Consider the following 16,776-nt stretch of genomic DNA (forward strand, 5'->3'; position numbering starts at 1 on the left):
TGCCAGGCACTCCGTCATACAATGTCAAGGCACTGGACTGAAGCGAAACTGCATAAGTGAGTTGCTTTCATAGATTGGATAGGATAGCTTAATATAGTATTTAAATGTGTTACTTTCTCTTATGTAATTGTTATGTCTCACATATTAATGGGCATCATCACATGAGCTCTAATTTCTGATTTGTCCAAAGTACATAGGCTTATTTTGATATTTGACTGTTAATGATTTTCTTCAAACTCCTATAGGTTTCCTATATCATATACCAAAAAGATACTCTCATCTGGCTGGGCACAGTGGCTCATGCCTGTAATCCTGGCACTTTGGGAGGCTGGGGTGGGTGGAATGCCCGAGCTCGGGACTGTGAGACCAGCCTGGGCAACATAGTGAGACCCTGTCTCTACTAAAAATACAAAAATAGAGCAGGGCATGGTAGCGCTTGCCTGTAGTCCCAGCTGCTCAGGAGGCTGAGGCAGGAGAATCACTTGAACCCAGGACGTGGAGGTTGCAGCGAGCTGGGATTGTGCCACTGCATTCCAGTCTGGGTAACAGAGTGAGACTATGCCTTCAAAAAACCCACAACAAACAAAAAAACCAACCAAACAACAACAACAAAAAATGATACTCATATCTTTCTTAGAATCTGTATCTTTTCTGGGTCCCTTTCTGGGCCCCAGATCCTCAGCGTGTGGGTTATACTTGAGAGCTTGTTAGAAATGTGCAATCAGCCCCACCCAAGACCTTCCCAATCAGAATCTGCATCTTAGCAGGATCCATGGGTGGTAGGATGCACCTTACAGACTGAGAAGCACTTTTATAGACAACAAACGTGGTAAAAATCAATTGAATCTCTAGAAGCAGTGTGCGACTACAGACTGAATTACCTGAATCTAATTCAGATAAATTAGGCTTACTGATCAATTTCTGGAAATATGCCTGATAAGCCCTCTGAGAGTAACAAGTTACTTTATGCCTCATTTTCCTCATTTAGATATGTGTGGGTCATTGTTATACCACAGGGTACAGTGAGGCTTAAGTAAGTTAATGCAAGGATGGGCACTGACTGTACTTTTGGTAAAGATGGTGTGCCATCTCTTCTTCTGGGGCTTACCGAGTAAGCTGTTACTCCCACTTGTCCCATATGCCTGTGGTTTTGTTTTCATCCTGCCTTGCTGTCTTCTCTTATTCTCATTCCCAAACTGTCTTCAGTTAGTAACCAATTGTGTACTAAATTGTATTTAGATAGCCTCCAGCATCCGAAAGGACTCATCTTACTCAAGAGTGTAGTTTGCATGTTAGAGTTAGCTCCGTAGGGTAGGTGAGACAAAATAGCAAAAGCCTCTGGTGATTTGATAAGGCATTGAGCACATCAGCACTATTTTTGGTTCTTTTTTTTATTACACTACATATTTGGAACACGATATAGCTTTGATCTTGCAGATTTTATAAGCTCCAAAGGACTTCATGATTGTTTTTATTAGAGCCACGCTGCATGTGAATTTATAATCAGATGTATCCATCATATGAGAATAATGCTATTTTTGTAGCAAATGATTTTTTAAAGAAAACAAATGAATGTTCACTGAAAATCAGTGAGCACCTGCAAGGCCAGTTAGGAGGTGGTTGTTAAAAAAAAATTTGGCTTTGCCTGTGGCTGGTGCTATAAGCTGTGCTATTAAATATTGCTGCTACGCTATAGGAAATAAAGGCAAATACAAATGTGACAAGGATTTTAAATACAAATTAGAGTGGCACCTTCCTAATTTATATAGCATATTCTTTAGTTAGCAAAAAAACAAAACAAAACAAAACCTTGTTGTCTGCTTTTGAGGCTTGATTCCCATCACTTCTGCCCTGCTGTTCTACCTTGGTAAAGGGCTTCTAGAATATGTTGTGTGTCCCTTTTCTCTAATTAGAAGGGTTGATTATGTTGCTCATTCACTACTCTGTTACGTTTTCTTTTGTTTCTTTGAGGTTGACATGTCAAAACACGTAAATGGTCAGACTTTTTAGGTACTTGTCACTTAGAATCTGTATTTTCCATTTGCTTACTGGGAATTTGGCACCTTTTGTATGCTAGTCATTTTGTAAGATGCTTTATTGGATTTCCTTCATCATTTTAGAAATTCAGTGCTTTGCCTCGGTTCATATAACCTAGTGCATGGTGAACTGGGATGGGAATCCAGATCTTGCTTCTTCTAAAGTCCATGATTCCTGCAGCACTCCCGCTGCCTGTATTGAGTCATTCTATTTTTCATCTTTTCCCATGTACAGTTTCTTCACTAACCTTGCTTAATTAATTGATCGGAAATCTGTTTTGGCTTTCTGAGGACTGAAATAAGAAATTGTCTCTGTATATTTTCAAGCAACCCAGAATCCTTCCAGATATGATTAATCAACTAATGCGTGGTTGAACTAAGATGACTTTTACCATCACTTTGAACTGAGAAAGTTCTGTTATTGACCTGTTTTCCTGTGTGAGTTTTGAAATGACATGTGTGCCTGCTATTCTTGATGATACGTGGTGTCCTAGAAATGCGTCAGACAATTGCTTGTTAATTTTGATGACTAAAATAGTGATAATATGAAAATCCTCCATTTTACTTTTATTTGTTCAGGTTGCCTCTGGGAATCAGTCAGTACAGTCAGAAAACTACTGATTGCCGTGAATGGCGGTGGCTCCCCTCTTGTCCCCCATCCAGTTGCCTTTTTGCAAATAAAAAGTGCATTAGAGATTGATTCTGTAGAGGTCTCTCTTGGTTGTGTTTTTGACAGTAGGTTTTTTTTTTTTGTGAGACAAAGTCTTGCTCTGTTGCCCAGGTTGGAGTGCAGTGGCACAATCTCAGCTCATTGTAAACTTTGCCTCCTGGGTTCAAGTGATTCTCCTGCCCCAGCCTCCTGAGTAGCTGGGATTATAGACATGCACCACCATACCCAGCTAATTTCGTATTTTTAATAGAGATGGGATTTCTTGATGTTGGTCAGGCTGGTCTCGAGCTCCCAACCTCAGGTGATCCGCCTGACTCGGCCTCCCAAAGTGCTGGGATTACAGGTATGAGCCACCGTGCCAGGCCTTGACAGTAGTTTTTACATTTGGCACAGATTTTTAAAATGCACTAAAATAACGTTCTTCAAGATCTGATTTGGACTGTGCAGTCATGTCAAGTCTCACCTCTTTTTCCCTCTCTTCCCGTTTGCAGGATGATGAAGTGGTCCTGCAGTGCACCGCAACCATCCACAAAGAACAGCAGAAGCTATGCTTGGCAGCAGAAGGATTTGGCAACAGACTTTGTTTCTTGGAGTCCACTTCCAATTCCAAGGTGGGATGAAGGCTTTCAAGGCTATTCAAATATGCAAGTTTTACTAGTGGCATTGAAGTGATTTATGAGCTCGCTGCTATTTTCTGTGGAACACATGCTATATCAATGAAAGGGGGTATAAAAATGTTTTCACTCTCCGTTAAGCTGATTTTTAATTGAGTCTCTCCTGGGTACAAAGAACTAGGGATATGACTGTTAGCAAAAAATACACAAAGTCCTTGCCCCATGATGTTTATATTCTAGTAGAAAAGCAAACAAGTCAATTAATGATATAATCTGAGAACTAATAAGGGCTTGGAAGATTTAATGGATTATTAAGTTTGAAAAGGAACCAACAGTCTTAGGCTAATTACATTTTTTATAAGCTCGACTTTCCCTTTAATATATTAACAAAAAGTCAAAACTCTAGTTCTCAGTTCATGTTTAAAATACGTAAACTTGGGTATAGATGTATCTCACATAGATATATATCTGGATTTGATTTTCATTGGTAGAAAATGGGATATGGCTTTTTTTCCCCTCAAATTGGTATCTCCTGCATTGATCATACAGGTGGCAAGGACAGAAAGATTGTTGGTAGTAAGTAGTCAGACACTTTAAGTTATGTATGTACCCTTGGAAATGAACCCAGAAATATCTTAAGCTACAGAATTTTAAAATCAAAGGCAGAGCTTACTTTTTGAGACAAATGCTCCTAGGATATTTATTCTTTTAGGCCAATCTTTGCCTAAAAGGGAATAGTTTATAATTTGAGCATATATTTTCTTGCAGAAATATAAACACTTAAATCTGTTGATACATTTTGATTAGTTACTCCTGATTCCTAATTGTGGATATTTACTGTATATTTTGTATATGAATGAATTTTCATTTGTGTCTCTCTATTTCAGGAATTAGAAGTTGAGGTTTAGCTATTTACTTTGAGACAGACCCACCTTGTTGTTATTAAAAATTTAGGGAGAAATGAGAAATTATCAGGAAGGTATAGTTTTTTCATCTCTTTGAATCTCATAGAACCAGACAGAGCTATGAAGAGGGTAAAACTCACACCTGTAGACAATAGAGTATCTAAGACAAACTAAGTGACAAGTTATTCCTACATATGGTGTCAGTAAATGTATAGAAAAAATGCAAGAAAGGCAACCTGATTTCTGTTGTCTCCGAAAAGCAGTGACAAATCCTTGCTGGAAAGCATGGTGCGCCACTGTGAAAATAGCAGCCACTCTAGGTGCGGTGGCTCACGCCTGTAATCCCAGCACTTTGGGATCCAAGGCAGGCAGATCACTTGAGGTCAGGAGTTCAAGACCAGTCTGGCCAACATAGCGAAACACTGTCGCTACTAAAAATACAAAAATTAGCTGGGTGTGGTGATAAACACCTGTAATCCCAGCTACTTGGGAGGCTGAGGCAGGAGAATCACTTGAACCCAGGAAACGAAGGTTGCAGTGAGCCGAGATCACACCACTGTACTCCAGCCTGGGTGACATAGCAAGATTCTGTCTTATAAGAATAAAAAGAAAGAAAAAGGAAAAAGAAAATAACCAAAACTAAGAGGGAGCAAAGAAACCGTGGCATGGTAAGGTGAGATGTTTCTGGAGTAACTTTGACCCTATGGACTTTTATAACTTAACATATAAAGCTCCTTTACAGGTCAAAGACCTGCTCTGCGAAGAAATTGCAGGGGTGATAGGGGCAAAGGATAGAGAAGGATCAAACCAAAACAATAGAGGGAAGCAGAACCCATAGATATCAGAAGAGGCCATGTTTCTTTTTTTTTCTGGAACGGAGTCTGGATCTGTCACCCAGCCTGGAGTGCAGTGGTGCAATCTCGGCTCACCACAACCTCCGCCTCCCAGGTTCAAGCGATTCTCCTGCCTCAGCCTGCTGAGTTACTGGGATTACAGGCACCTGCCACCATGCTTGGCTAATTTTTTGTATATTAGTAGAGATGGGGTTTCACCATGTTGCTCAGGCTGGTCTCGAACTCCTGACCTGGTGATCCACCCACCTCGGCCTCCCAAAGTGCTGGAATTACAGGCGTGAGCCACCACGCCCAGCCAAGAGGCCATGTTTCAAGCAGTGGTGAGAACCACAGAACAAGGAGCTCTAGAGCTGTAAAAAAAACCAAAAAACAAAAAACAAAAAAACAACCCTCTCTCTTCTCCCTAAGAGTACAAGAAAAAGCATCTCAATTTTTATCTGGACATTTGATGTGCTTGTGTTGCCTGTAGATATTATAATTTTATAATATGTATATAATTATGATTTCTATGTATTAGTGGAGTAATGTAACTTACATCATTATAATTATACTTAATATGTAATTTATATGCATATATATAATTTTATATATGAAAAAGAATAAGAAGCAGAATAATGTCTAAAGATAATGAAGGTCAACTAGTTAAATAAACTTATAACTATTTGAAAATGAACTAAAAGATCAACATTCTTTTTTCTTTCTTTCTTTTTTTTTTTTTGAGACGGAGTCTTGCTTTGTTGCCCAGTCTGGAGTGCAATGGCACGATCTCGGCTCACTGCAACCTCTGCCTCCTAGGTTCAAGCAATTCTCCTGTGTTCAACCCCTGAGTAGCTAGGATTACAGGTGCCCGCCACCGCACCCAGCTAATTTTTGTATTTTTAGTAGAATGGGGTTTCACCATGTTGGCCAGGCTAGTCTTAAACTCCTGACCTCAAGTGATCCGCCCACCTTGGCCTCCCAAAGTGCTGGGACTACAGGCATGAGCCACCATGCCCGGCCAACATACATTCTTAACTCGGAAGTAAGATGAGTAGATAACACAGATTTGGAAAAGGGAGCTGAATAACAGGCGCGAATTCCAAATTAAAGAAAAACTAATTTTAGACCTGGAAACTGCATGAGAAGGGACACCAGAGCACATAAACCCACAGCTTACCATCTGCAGAGACAGAGAAGCTAGAAAAGTGAAAACCTTCGAAAATCCAAAGGAAATGATTTCGTGGAAGGCAATTTTTCCATGAACCGGGGCTGGGGTGTGGTTTTGGGGTGATTCAAGTACATTACATGTATTGCGCACTTTATTTCTATTATTATTACACTGTAATATATAATAAAACAATTCTACAACTCACCATAACGTAGAATCAGTGGGAGCCCTGAGCTTGTTTTCCTGCAACTAGATAGTCCCATCTGGAGGTGAAGGGAGACAGTGAGAGATCGTCAGGCATTAGATTCTCATAAAAGGGTGTACAGCCTAGATCCCTCACATGCGCAGTTCACAATAGCGTTCACACTCCTATAAGAATCTAATACTGCTGCTGATCAGACGTGAGGCAGAGCTCAGGGTAATGCCAGCGATGGGGAGCCTCTGTGCCTACAGATGAAGCTTGCCTGCTGCTCACCTCCTGCTGTGTGGCCTGGTTCCTAAGGGGCCACTGACTGGTACTGGTCCATGGCCCAGGGGTTGGGGACCCCTCCACTACAGAAAACCAAATTGCAGTAGAGACTCTGGTATGAGGAATGGTGGTGAGCATTCAAGACACATTTACCCCAGGATCTGAGATGGAACGATGGTTTTGGGTGGGAGGATGTCTCAGGGAATGGTTTTATCCTCTGACAAGGTAAAATCAGTATGACTACCAAAAAAATGGGAGAGTGGTGAGAGTTTATAAAAATTCAACTTTCTGATTGCTTTATAGGTGTAGTCTAAAAGTAAACAATAAACTTTGATTGGGAGACAAATAATTAGCTATTTGCAATATTGGTCATAGAGAGAACTAAGAAATAGTAATCAAAAAAAAGGTCTTAAGGATATTATTTAAAAGTATAAGTATTATGGAAGCCCAAACTTCCTAAACAAAAGAGATATATAAAAATATATTATATATTACATATTTTATAAACATTTATATTATAAATAATAGTATAATAAGCACAATAAATACATTTATATTATAAAGTATTTTATATATTTAGATTATATATACATATATTAATATATTTACATTACAAATTAATATATATTCATAATATGTTGATTAATAAATACATATTAATTATATAGTTTATATTGTATATGAGATTATAACATTATACAGGTAAATATCTATGTAAATATTTACATATAGTATTAATATAAAGGTAAATATGTAAATATTGTAAATATTAATATAAAGATTAATATCTTAATATTTAATATGAAACAATATACTCTATAATATGTAAATATATATAACATATGAATATATGTATATTATAAATATATATTTAATATAGTTATATGATAATGTAGATATATGTTTCATTTAAATATAAGAATGCATATTTAATGCTCATATTATATATCCTATATATAGGATGTGTATATATATGTATCTCATATATATGATACAGCTGTGTACTACATACCACATATATGACAGTAGTCCCACATAAGATTATAATGGAGTTGAAAAATTTCTATTGCCTAGTGATGTCTTGATGATCCCAATCTTGTGTAGGGCTATGGCAATGTGTATTTCAGTCCTTGTTTTCAACAAAAAAGTTTAAAAAGTTAAAAAAGAAATTTTTAATAGAAAAGAGGCTTCTAGAATACAGACAATAAAGAAAATATTTTCGCACAGCTGTATGTGTTTGTATAAGCTAAGTATTGTTACAAAAATAAAGTTAAAAAAAGTTTGTAAAGTAAGAAGTTACAATAAGCTAAGGTTAATTTATCATTGAACAAAGAAAATTTAAAAAGTAAATTTAGTGCAGCCTAAGTGTACAGCACTTCTAAAGTCTACAGTAGGGTCATGTCAGAGGCCTTCACATTCACCCACCACTCACTCACTGACTCACCAGAGCAACTTCCAGGCCTGCAAGCTCCACTCATTGTAGGTACCCTATATGGGGGAACCATTTTTACCTTTTATATCACATTTTTACTGTACTCTTTTTATTTTGCGATATGTTTATATAAACAGATCCCATTGCGTTACAGTTGCCTACAGTATTCAGTGTAGTGATACGCTGCACACATTTGTAGCCTAGGAACAATAGGCTACACCATATATACCTAGGTGTATAGGAGCTGTACCATTTACGTTTGTGTTACCTACACTCCATGATGTATACATAATGATGAGATCACCTGATGGCACATTTCTAGAATGTGTCCCCATCATTAACTGATACATGTCTGTGTGTGTGTATATATATATATATATATATCATCCATGGGTGATACATACACACACCCACACACACGCCATACACATAAAATATTTTAACTAAAAGGAAAAATTTCATTTTTATTTAAAAGGAAATTATATATTTATGGTAGTTTTAATTAAAATATGCATTTTAACAGTCTAAGAGAATTGAAGCCAAAGTGTATTGATTATATAAACAATTACAAGTGAGTTTGAGTTACCTATTAAAATAAGAACTTACCATTATAAGTGTGACTACAAAGCCAAATCTAACACTATGTGTACAAAAACAAAGGCATTCAGAAAGGGCAAAAAGAAAGGATAGACAAGGATATAAGAATAGCAAATAAAGAGAAAGCTGGCGTCTTTATCTCATTATTTCACAAGGTATAATTTAGACTAAAAAACTTCAAGATGAAGAAGGATTTTTTTATAATGCTAAAGGGTACAGTTCTCAATGAAGACAAAGTAATTTCATGACCCCAATAACAGACATAACTTTTACAAAGTAGAAACCTCAGGCATTGCAAAGAGAAACAGATATATACCAATAATAAGAGACGTAACACATAATTAACTTGAAAAAAAGTAAAATGCTTAGCATAATCAATAAGGTTGACCTTATAGAGGTATGTCAAAATATGAACTGAAAAAATAGGGCATACCTTTCTTTAAAGTTTACAAACCATATTCAGGAATATTGACAATATTTTAGGCCACAAAGAAAACCTCCGTTGGTTCCGAAGAGTAGCAATAATACAAATATAACTATAAAGAAATGAAACTAGAAGTGAATTTTTTTAAAAGCAAAAACAAAATCATCCCCCTATAAAACAAAAACCACACAAAAGACCTCTCTATCTGAAAGCTAAAATGTATACCGTTAGTTAAATCTTGGGTCAAAGGCAAAATATAAAATAAAATTGAAGAGTTTCTTGAACATAATGATAATGAACATCTGATGTTTCAGAAAGTGTGGGCTATAGCTAAAGAAGTTATCAGAGTAAAATCTATAGCATCAAATGCTTATATTTGTATTCTATTTTATTTATTTAATTTTTTGAGACAGCGTCTCACTCTGTTGCCCGGTCTGGAGTGTGGTGGCACAAACTCAGCTCACTGAAACCTCCACCTCCTGCGTTCAAGTAATTCTCTTGTCTCAGCCTCCTGAGTTGCTAGGATGATAGGTGCCCGCCACCATGCTTGGCTAATTTTTTATTTTTAGTAGAGACGGCATTTTGCCATGTTGGCCGGGCTGGTCTGGAACTCCTGACCTCAGGTGATCCACCTGCCTCAGCCTCCCAAAGTGCTGGGATTACAAGTGTGAGTCACCATGCCTGGCCTAAATGCATATATTATTAAAAATAAAAATTTAAAATAAGTGAATTAACCAGATAAAAACTGGGAGAACAACAAAGTAAGCAAAATAAAACAACAAAATGGTATTCATGAAGATAAGAAGGAAATTGATGAGTTATTTTTGAAAATTGGTTTTTTGAAAGATACCATCAATGTAGACAAACCATGAGTTAATCTAATCAAGGGAAAAGGGAGCACGAATATTCAATTATTAGAAGTTGCATATGGGGTGGAAGGGGATAATGATCAGAAAAGGAAATTAAGTCATAAGGGACCATTTCTGTAACTAAATGCAAGTAAACTTTAAAATCTTCATGAAATGAATAATTTCAATAAAATAAAAATTTACCACATTAAGTTCATAGTGTAATGAAAATATTTCCTGCCATGCACCAACATCAGATACTCCCTACTTAACTATGCTACTGAAATTATTCCAAAGTATAGTAAAAGAAGGAAAAGTTTCATGTTTATTTTGTCAAATAAATGTAATATAGATTTCAAAATTTTAAAAAAATTTTCACAAAGATAATTTATAGATCAGTTTTAGTTTTATTGATACAGAAATTTTCTGAGATAAAATATTTTAAATAAAGAAACCAATGTTGCATTAAAATCTCTATCTTGACTAATGCAGGTTATTCCAGGAATCCAAGAATAGCTCAATACTATAAATCAATTAATATAATTATTCATATTAGGAAAGAAAAGAAAAATTCTTTGAACTGATCCATAATAGGGAAAACACACTGGACAAAATTCAAATTCTATTTATGTTTAAAAGATGATAGACTGGATAAAGAAAATGTGGCAGATATATACCATGGAATACCATGCAGCCATAAAAAGGATGAGTTCATGTCCTTTGCAGGGACATGGATAAAACTGGAAACCATCATTCTCAGCAAACTGACACAAGAACCGAAAACCAAACATTGCATGTTATTACTCATAAGTGGGAGTTGAACAATGAGAACACGTGGACACAGGGAGGGGAACATCACACAAGGGGGCCTGTCAGGAGGGTGGGGAGCTAGGGGAGGGCTAACATTAGGAGAAATACCTAATGTAGATGACAGGGTGATGGATGCAGCAAACAACCATGGTACATGTATACCTACATAACAAAGCTGCACGTTGTGCACATGTACCCCAGAATTTAAAGTATTATATGTATATACATACAGGTAAAAAAAAATAATAGCCGGGCGCAATGGCTCATGCCTGCAGTCCCAGCACTTTGGGATGCCAAGGCGTGCGGATCACCTGAGGTCTAGGGTTTGAGAACAGCCTGACCAACATGGAGAAGCCCCGTCTCTACTAAAAATACAAAATTAGCCGGGCATGGTGGTGCATGCCTGTAATCCCAGCCACTTGGTAGGCTGAGGCAGGAGAATTACTTGAACCCGGGAGGCAGAGGTTGCGGTGAGCTGAGGTCATGCCACTGCACTCAAGCCTGGCGACAGAGTGAGAGTCCGTCTCAAGTAAAAATAAATAAAAATAGTAAGATACCTGCTTAACATTGTTTTATAAGCACGTGTGCACACACACACTTCAGTTTAAAAGTCAGTACTTTCTTTAAGGTAGTACAGTAGCAGTTAAAGAAGGATGTCCAGTATGGCCTCTGCAATACATGCCTGTGTTGAAGGTATGAGCCAATGTAATTAGATACAGAAGATCAGACATGAAGAGGTAAAACTATTTCTAGTTGAAGATGATTTGGTTATATACCTGACAATCCCCCAAAATTCATCAGTGGAAAAACTACTACAGGAATGGATTGCTGAGAGAAATCCATAATGTAGCAGGTGATAAAATCAATGGCCACATAACCTGGCAACATACTGAGACCTGTCTCTCTCCAAAACTAAAAAATTAGGCAAGATTTGGTCTCTAAAGACCAGACCCTGTCTCTACAAAAATTTAAAAATTAGCTGAGTCTGGTGGCATGTGCCTGTGGTCTGAGCTGTTCAGGAGGCTGAGGCAGGAGGATTGCTTGAGCCCAACAGTTGGAGGCTGCAGTGAGCCAAGGCAGAAGTGAGCCGAGATCGTATCACTGCATTGCAGCCTGGGTGACAGAGTGAGACCCTGTCTCAAAATAAGTAACTAAATAAATAAGCAAAAAATAGTAGTCTTATCTTAGTCTAACTTCTTACCAATATAAAGTCATTAAACTTTAATGCTATGTTCGTTTGCTATTTTTTATAATCTCACTAATGTACTATGTTTTCATCATATATACATGTGCTAATAAATTAATTTCCTATGTTTGTATGGCATCAGTAGATTTTTGAGGATCGCAGATTTGAAGTGCGGTTTCTGTTTTTCTTGTGGATTTTTCATTTTATTTTGAGTCAGGGTCTGGCTCTGTTGCTCAGGCTAGAGTGAAATAGTGTGATCTGGGCTCACTGCAGCATCTGCCTCCTGGGCTCAAGCGATCCTCCCACCTCAGCCTTCCAGGTATCTAGGACTACAGGCACACACCACCACACCCAGCCAATTTTTTTTTTTTTTTTAGTAGAGATGGGGTGTCACTATGTTGCCCAGGTTGGTCTCAAGTCCTGGGCTCAAGCGATCTTCCTGCCTCAGCCTCCCAAAGTGCTGAGATTACAGGTGTGAGCCACCACACCTGGCTGGGAGTTTTTTTAAAGCTCAAATTGGATAAGAGGGTTATGTGAATATTTTCATCCATCATATAGAAAAGAATATGTGCTCAGTCCCAGGAACCTTTGCTCTTGAAATAGAAAATATAATTTTGCCTTCTTTATATTGTTTTAATTAATGCTCTTTAAAAATCTGATTAACTTTTAGAGAGAGTAGTATAGTATAAAACCATTTCTAAGTAGAAGATAAGGGAATATAACTTGTATTCATGAGAGCTGGTGTTAAATTTTTGCAACCCAGTTTTACTCTTGGGCATACCTTTTTTTTTAAATATACTTTAAGTTCTGGGGTAGATGTGCAGAACGTGCAGGTTTGTTATGTAGCTATACACGTGCCATGGTGATTTGCTGCATCCATCACTCTGTCATCTACATTAGGTGTTTCTCCTAATGCTATCCCTCCTCTAGCCCCCCACCCCATGACAGGGCCTGGTGTGATGTTCCCCTCCCTGTATCCATATGTTCTCATTATTCAACACCCACTTATGAGTGAGAACATGTGTTTGGTTTTCTGTTCTTGTGTCAGGTTGCTGAGAATGATGGTTTCCACCTTCAACGGTGTCCCCCAAAGGACATGAACTCATCCTTTTTACAGCTGCATAGTATTCCATGGTATATATGTGCCACATTTTCTTTATCCAGTCTATCATTGATGGGCATTTGGGTTGGTTCCAAGTCTTTGCTATTGTGAACAGTGCCACAATAAACATGTGTGCATGTGTCTTTATAATGGAACGATTTATAATCCTTTGGGTGTATACCTGGTAATGAGATTGCTGGGTCGAATGGTATTTCCATTTCTAGATCTTTGAGGAATTGCCACATTGTTTTCCACAATGGGTGAACTAATTTACAACTCCCACCAACAGTGTAAAAGCGTTCCTACACCTTTTTAAAAGGAAACACAGTCTGTATGAATTTGATTTTAGTGTGGATCGTAAAGACTTAGGCACTGAACATGGTCTGAGCAGGCTCGATTTGCTGCCAACCAGCCGTTGTGGTGGAAAATCATACTCCTGGGTACAGCAGCTCTGTCATAACAGCCACTGTGAGGACATATTTGGGAATTGCTCTTTCTTTCTCCTTTTTGCTTATAATTGCTTTTCAATCAGTAAAATATTTGATTAAGTGGAATAATTGCCAGTTAAGCTAACATTCCTTTGATAATATTTGGGTTATTCTAGGGTTTTAAGTTGAAGTACATCAAGAAACCATTCATAATTGCTGTTCAGTGATTACAGTCAGGCATATTTAATATATGAGCTGATTTTAAATAAGTGTTATACATTTTTTTTCATAGATAGAGCAGAGTAACTTTAATCCACTGAAATGGATCAAACTAGTTTGAGTTTCCTCTTCAAGGAACGAGGATGTTTAAACAATGATTGTAAGAAGAATGGGCTAAATAAAACTGCCTTTTCACTTCTGTGAAGGATTGCTATAGTATTAGGCTTGACAGTTTCACTGGGGACTAATTTATTTGGCTTTTCATGTTCATGACAGGGTGCAGTTTATAATAATAAGCAATGGTTAACATGAATCATTCTATAAGACTCTCTATACTGCTGCGTCTCATCTTGTTCAGATGATCTAAAACTCATGACAATAAATACTTTAACAAATAATTACATATCTAATTTTATACTAAATGACATTCTAATGATTGTACCACTGTATTCCAGCCCAGGCAACAGAGTGAGACTCTGTCTCAGTCAATAAATCAGTTAATTAGATCCCAAATTCTACTAGATTATGAAGCAGTGATAGTTTTAAGTGTTTGAGTATGATTATTGCAGAAATTTGAAATTGAGCAAAAAATGTTGTAAAACCAGGAAAGATTTTAGCATCATTACATGAGGTTGAAACTCATGCAACACCAGCGTTTCATAGGAGCAGTTTTATACAGATGAGAGGACCATCATTTTATACAGATGTGACAACTGAATCAACATCATGCAGTGCTGCCCCCACAAAAGGGACATTCATTACAAAGTAGTATTCTTATTCAATTATCTGACTGCTGTAAGCATAGTTTTCTGGTATTGATCATCATGGACTCTGGACAGAGGCAGTAAGAAGATCTTTAAGATTTGTTTCATCCAATATTTCAATTATTCTGTATTTCTGAGACTGATGCATATTCATGGTATGTATAAAACAGTGTTGTTGATTTTTTTTTTTTTAAGGGACGGGGTTTCACCAGGTTGGCCAGGATGGTCTCGATTTCCTGACCTCTTGATCCACCTGTCTCGGCCTCCCAAAGTGCTGGGGTTACAGGCGTGAGACACTGCGCCCAGCCCAGTATTGTTGATTTTTATCAGCTTTGCAAAAAGGAAGCTGGCCCCTGTAGATACAACAATATTGAGAGCTCTTTCTGTTTCTTTCAATTCTATGGCATCACTTTAATTAAAAGTATTTCTTCTCATAATGGAACATGATAGAGCAATACTTTATAGTCGGTGACTTCTCATTATTCACCAGCATAAATAATGCATTCAGATATTAATGATGCATAATAGTTGTGATATTCCAGATGAACTGATCTTATTTAAGTGAGAATTTTTGAATAATAAAAGTGTCAGTATAAGATAAATGCTAGATGATGTAAGAAAGATTCACTTCATAAAGTGTAGAAAACAGCTTAAATGGCAGTTACTTGTTTCTTAACGATTTCCCTAAAAATTAATTGAAATAATAAAACAATTATAAGGAAATAAATATTACCATTATTGCTGTTTGTTCTCTCTACTTTCTTCATTTTGACTTTTACAGGATTTTGTTTGTGGAAATGAGAGGCAAAAGACCACTGTGGTTGGGAAAGAACATAAATTAGCAATAACGATATTTATTTTTCAATATTCCTATGTTTCAGTTATATAATTAATATTTATTTCCCAATATTTTTAGGGAAAAGCAAAGTAGATGGTACGTGTGGCAGAAGGGAAATATTCTAATATTTTATGACTATCTTGTCTATGTAGAATAAGTGATTAGATACTTCAACAGAGTTCGGATAGAACAAAAGAGTTATAAGAAAATATTTAGCAGTTTTTTTGGCAGATAATTGGACCAGAATGGAACTGCTTGTTAAACTGCGATTTATAAGTTATGTGGAAATAATTCTTTTTAGTTTCTTTTTTTTTATTTATTTGAAATGGAGTCTCACTCTGTCTTCCAGGCTGGAGTGCAGTGGCACAATCTCAGCTCACTGAAACCTCCAACCTCTGCCTCCTGGGTTCTAGTGATTCTCCTGCCTCAGCCTCCCAAGAAGCTGTGATTACAGGCACATGCTACCATGCCTGGCTAATTTTTGCATTTTTAGTAGAGATGGGTTTCACCATGTTTTCCAGGTTGGTCTCAAACTCCTGACCTTAGGTGATCTGCCTGCCTCGAAGTGCTGAGATTACAGGTGTCAGCCCCCATGCCCAGCCTCTTCTTAGTATTTTTAACATGCATTTATGCTGCTATCCAGTTAGGGAAGAGTGGTGACACAAAGGGCAAAGATGACATCATTGAAATTCCCAAAATAGAAGGCATTTTATGGAATACTTGAATTACATATCTAATTTTATACTAAATTAAATTCCAATGAATAATACAACATAGTATATTACCTTATAATGCTTTGTGGTATGAGCTAAAGGCTCATTCTGGAAATTTTAAAAAGATTTTAAAGAATTCTCATTGTAGTCATAGATGAGCTCCTAATTTCCCATTAAGTTTCTCATAAGATGTAGAAAATGAAGCGAAATCAAAACTTAGGAAAACACTGAAGTCTAAGAGTCTCCACTAATAAGACAGTGGGAACCAGTCGGAGAAAACCTACCTGGAGTTCACCTCTTGCAGTTTCATCTCAAACACTGCAAAAAGATTGGCGGATATTTTAATCCGCCTAACCTGTCAGCCTCAGACAAAGGGGGCTGTGCTAGCAAGCAAAGTGCACAGCCAGCTTTTGTTCCTTCCTTCTTCTCTGCTCCATCCCATCATCAGTTCAGACTCCCCCCAGATGGTACAGGCATTGCTAGGCAGTAAGCTGCTGATGTGCTGATGACCCGTGCTGTTCTGGAAGCCTTAGTCCTCACAAGTACGGTATGGAGGGCTTATGCAAACAGAAACAGCACTGGTGGAAGTACAGACAGGGGTTGTGGTTTTGATGATGGTGTAGCCACTGTAATAATAGAGAACAGCACTAAGGGTAAGGGAGGGAGAAGCTGTTAATTTAGATGATCAGAACTGAATTAAGCGAATGCTTGTGAAAAACT

General features: G+C 37.3%; 1 protein-coding gene across 1 annotated transcript in view; it reads left to right on the forward strand.

Moving 5' to 3' along the window:
• RYR2 (ryanodine receptor 2) overlaps nucleotides 1-16,776 on the forward strand; it is a 784,705-nt gene that overhangs the window by 214,233 nt on the left and 553,696 nt on the right. Inside the window, exon 2 of the mRNA XM_064383634.1 lies at nucleotides 3,198-3,317. Coding sequence (XP_064239704.1) covers nucleotides 3,198-3,317 — 120 coding nt within the window. The remainder of the gene's footprint in view (nucleotides 1-3,197; nucleotides 3,318-16,776) is intronic.

This window comes from Aotus nancymaae, unplaced genomic scaffold (genome assembly GCF_030222135.1).
Source record: "Aotus nancymaae isolate 86718 unplaced genomic scaffold, 86718_ANA_hifiasm-v0.15.2.pri h1tg000032l_0, whole genome shotgun sequence".
In the NCBI taxonomy this organism is placed as follows: domain Eukaryota; kingdom Metazoa; phylum Chordata; class Mammalia; order Primates; family Aotidae; genus Aotus; species Aotus nancymaae.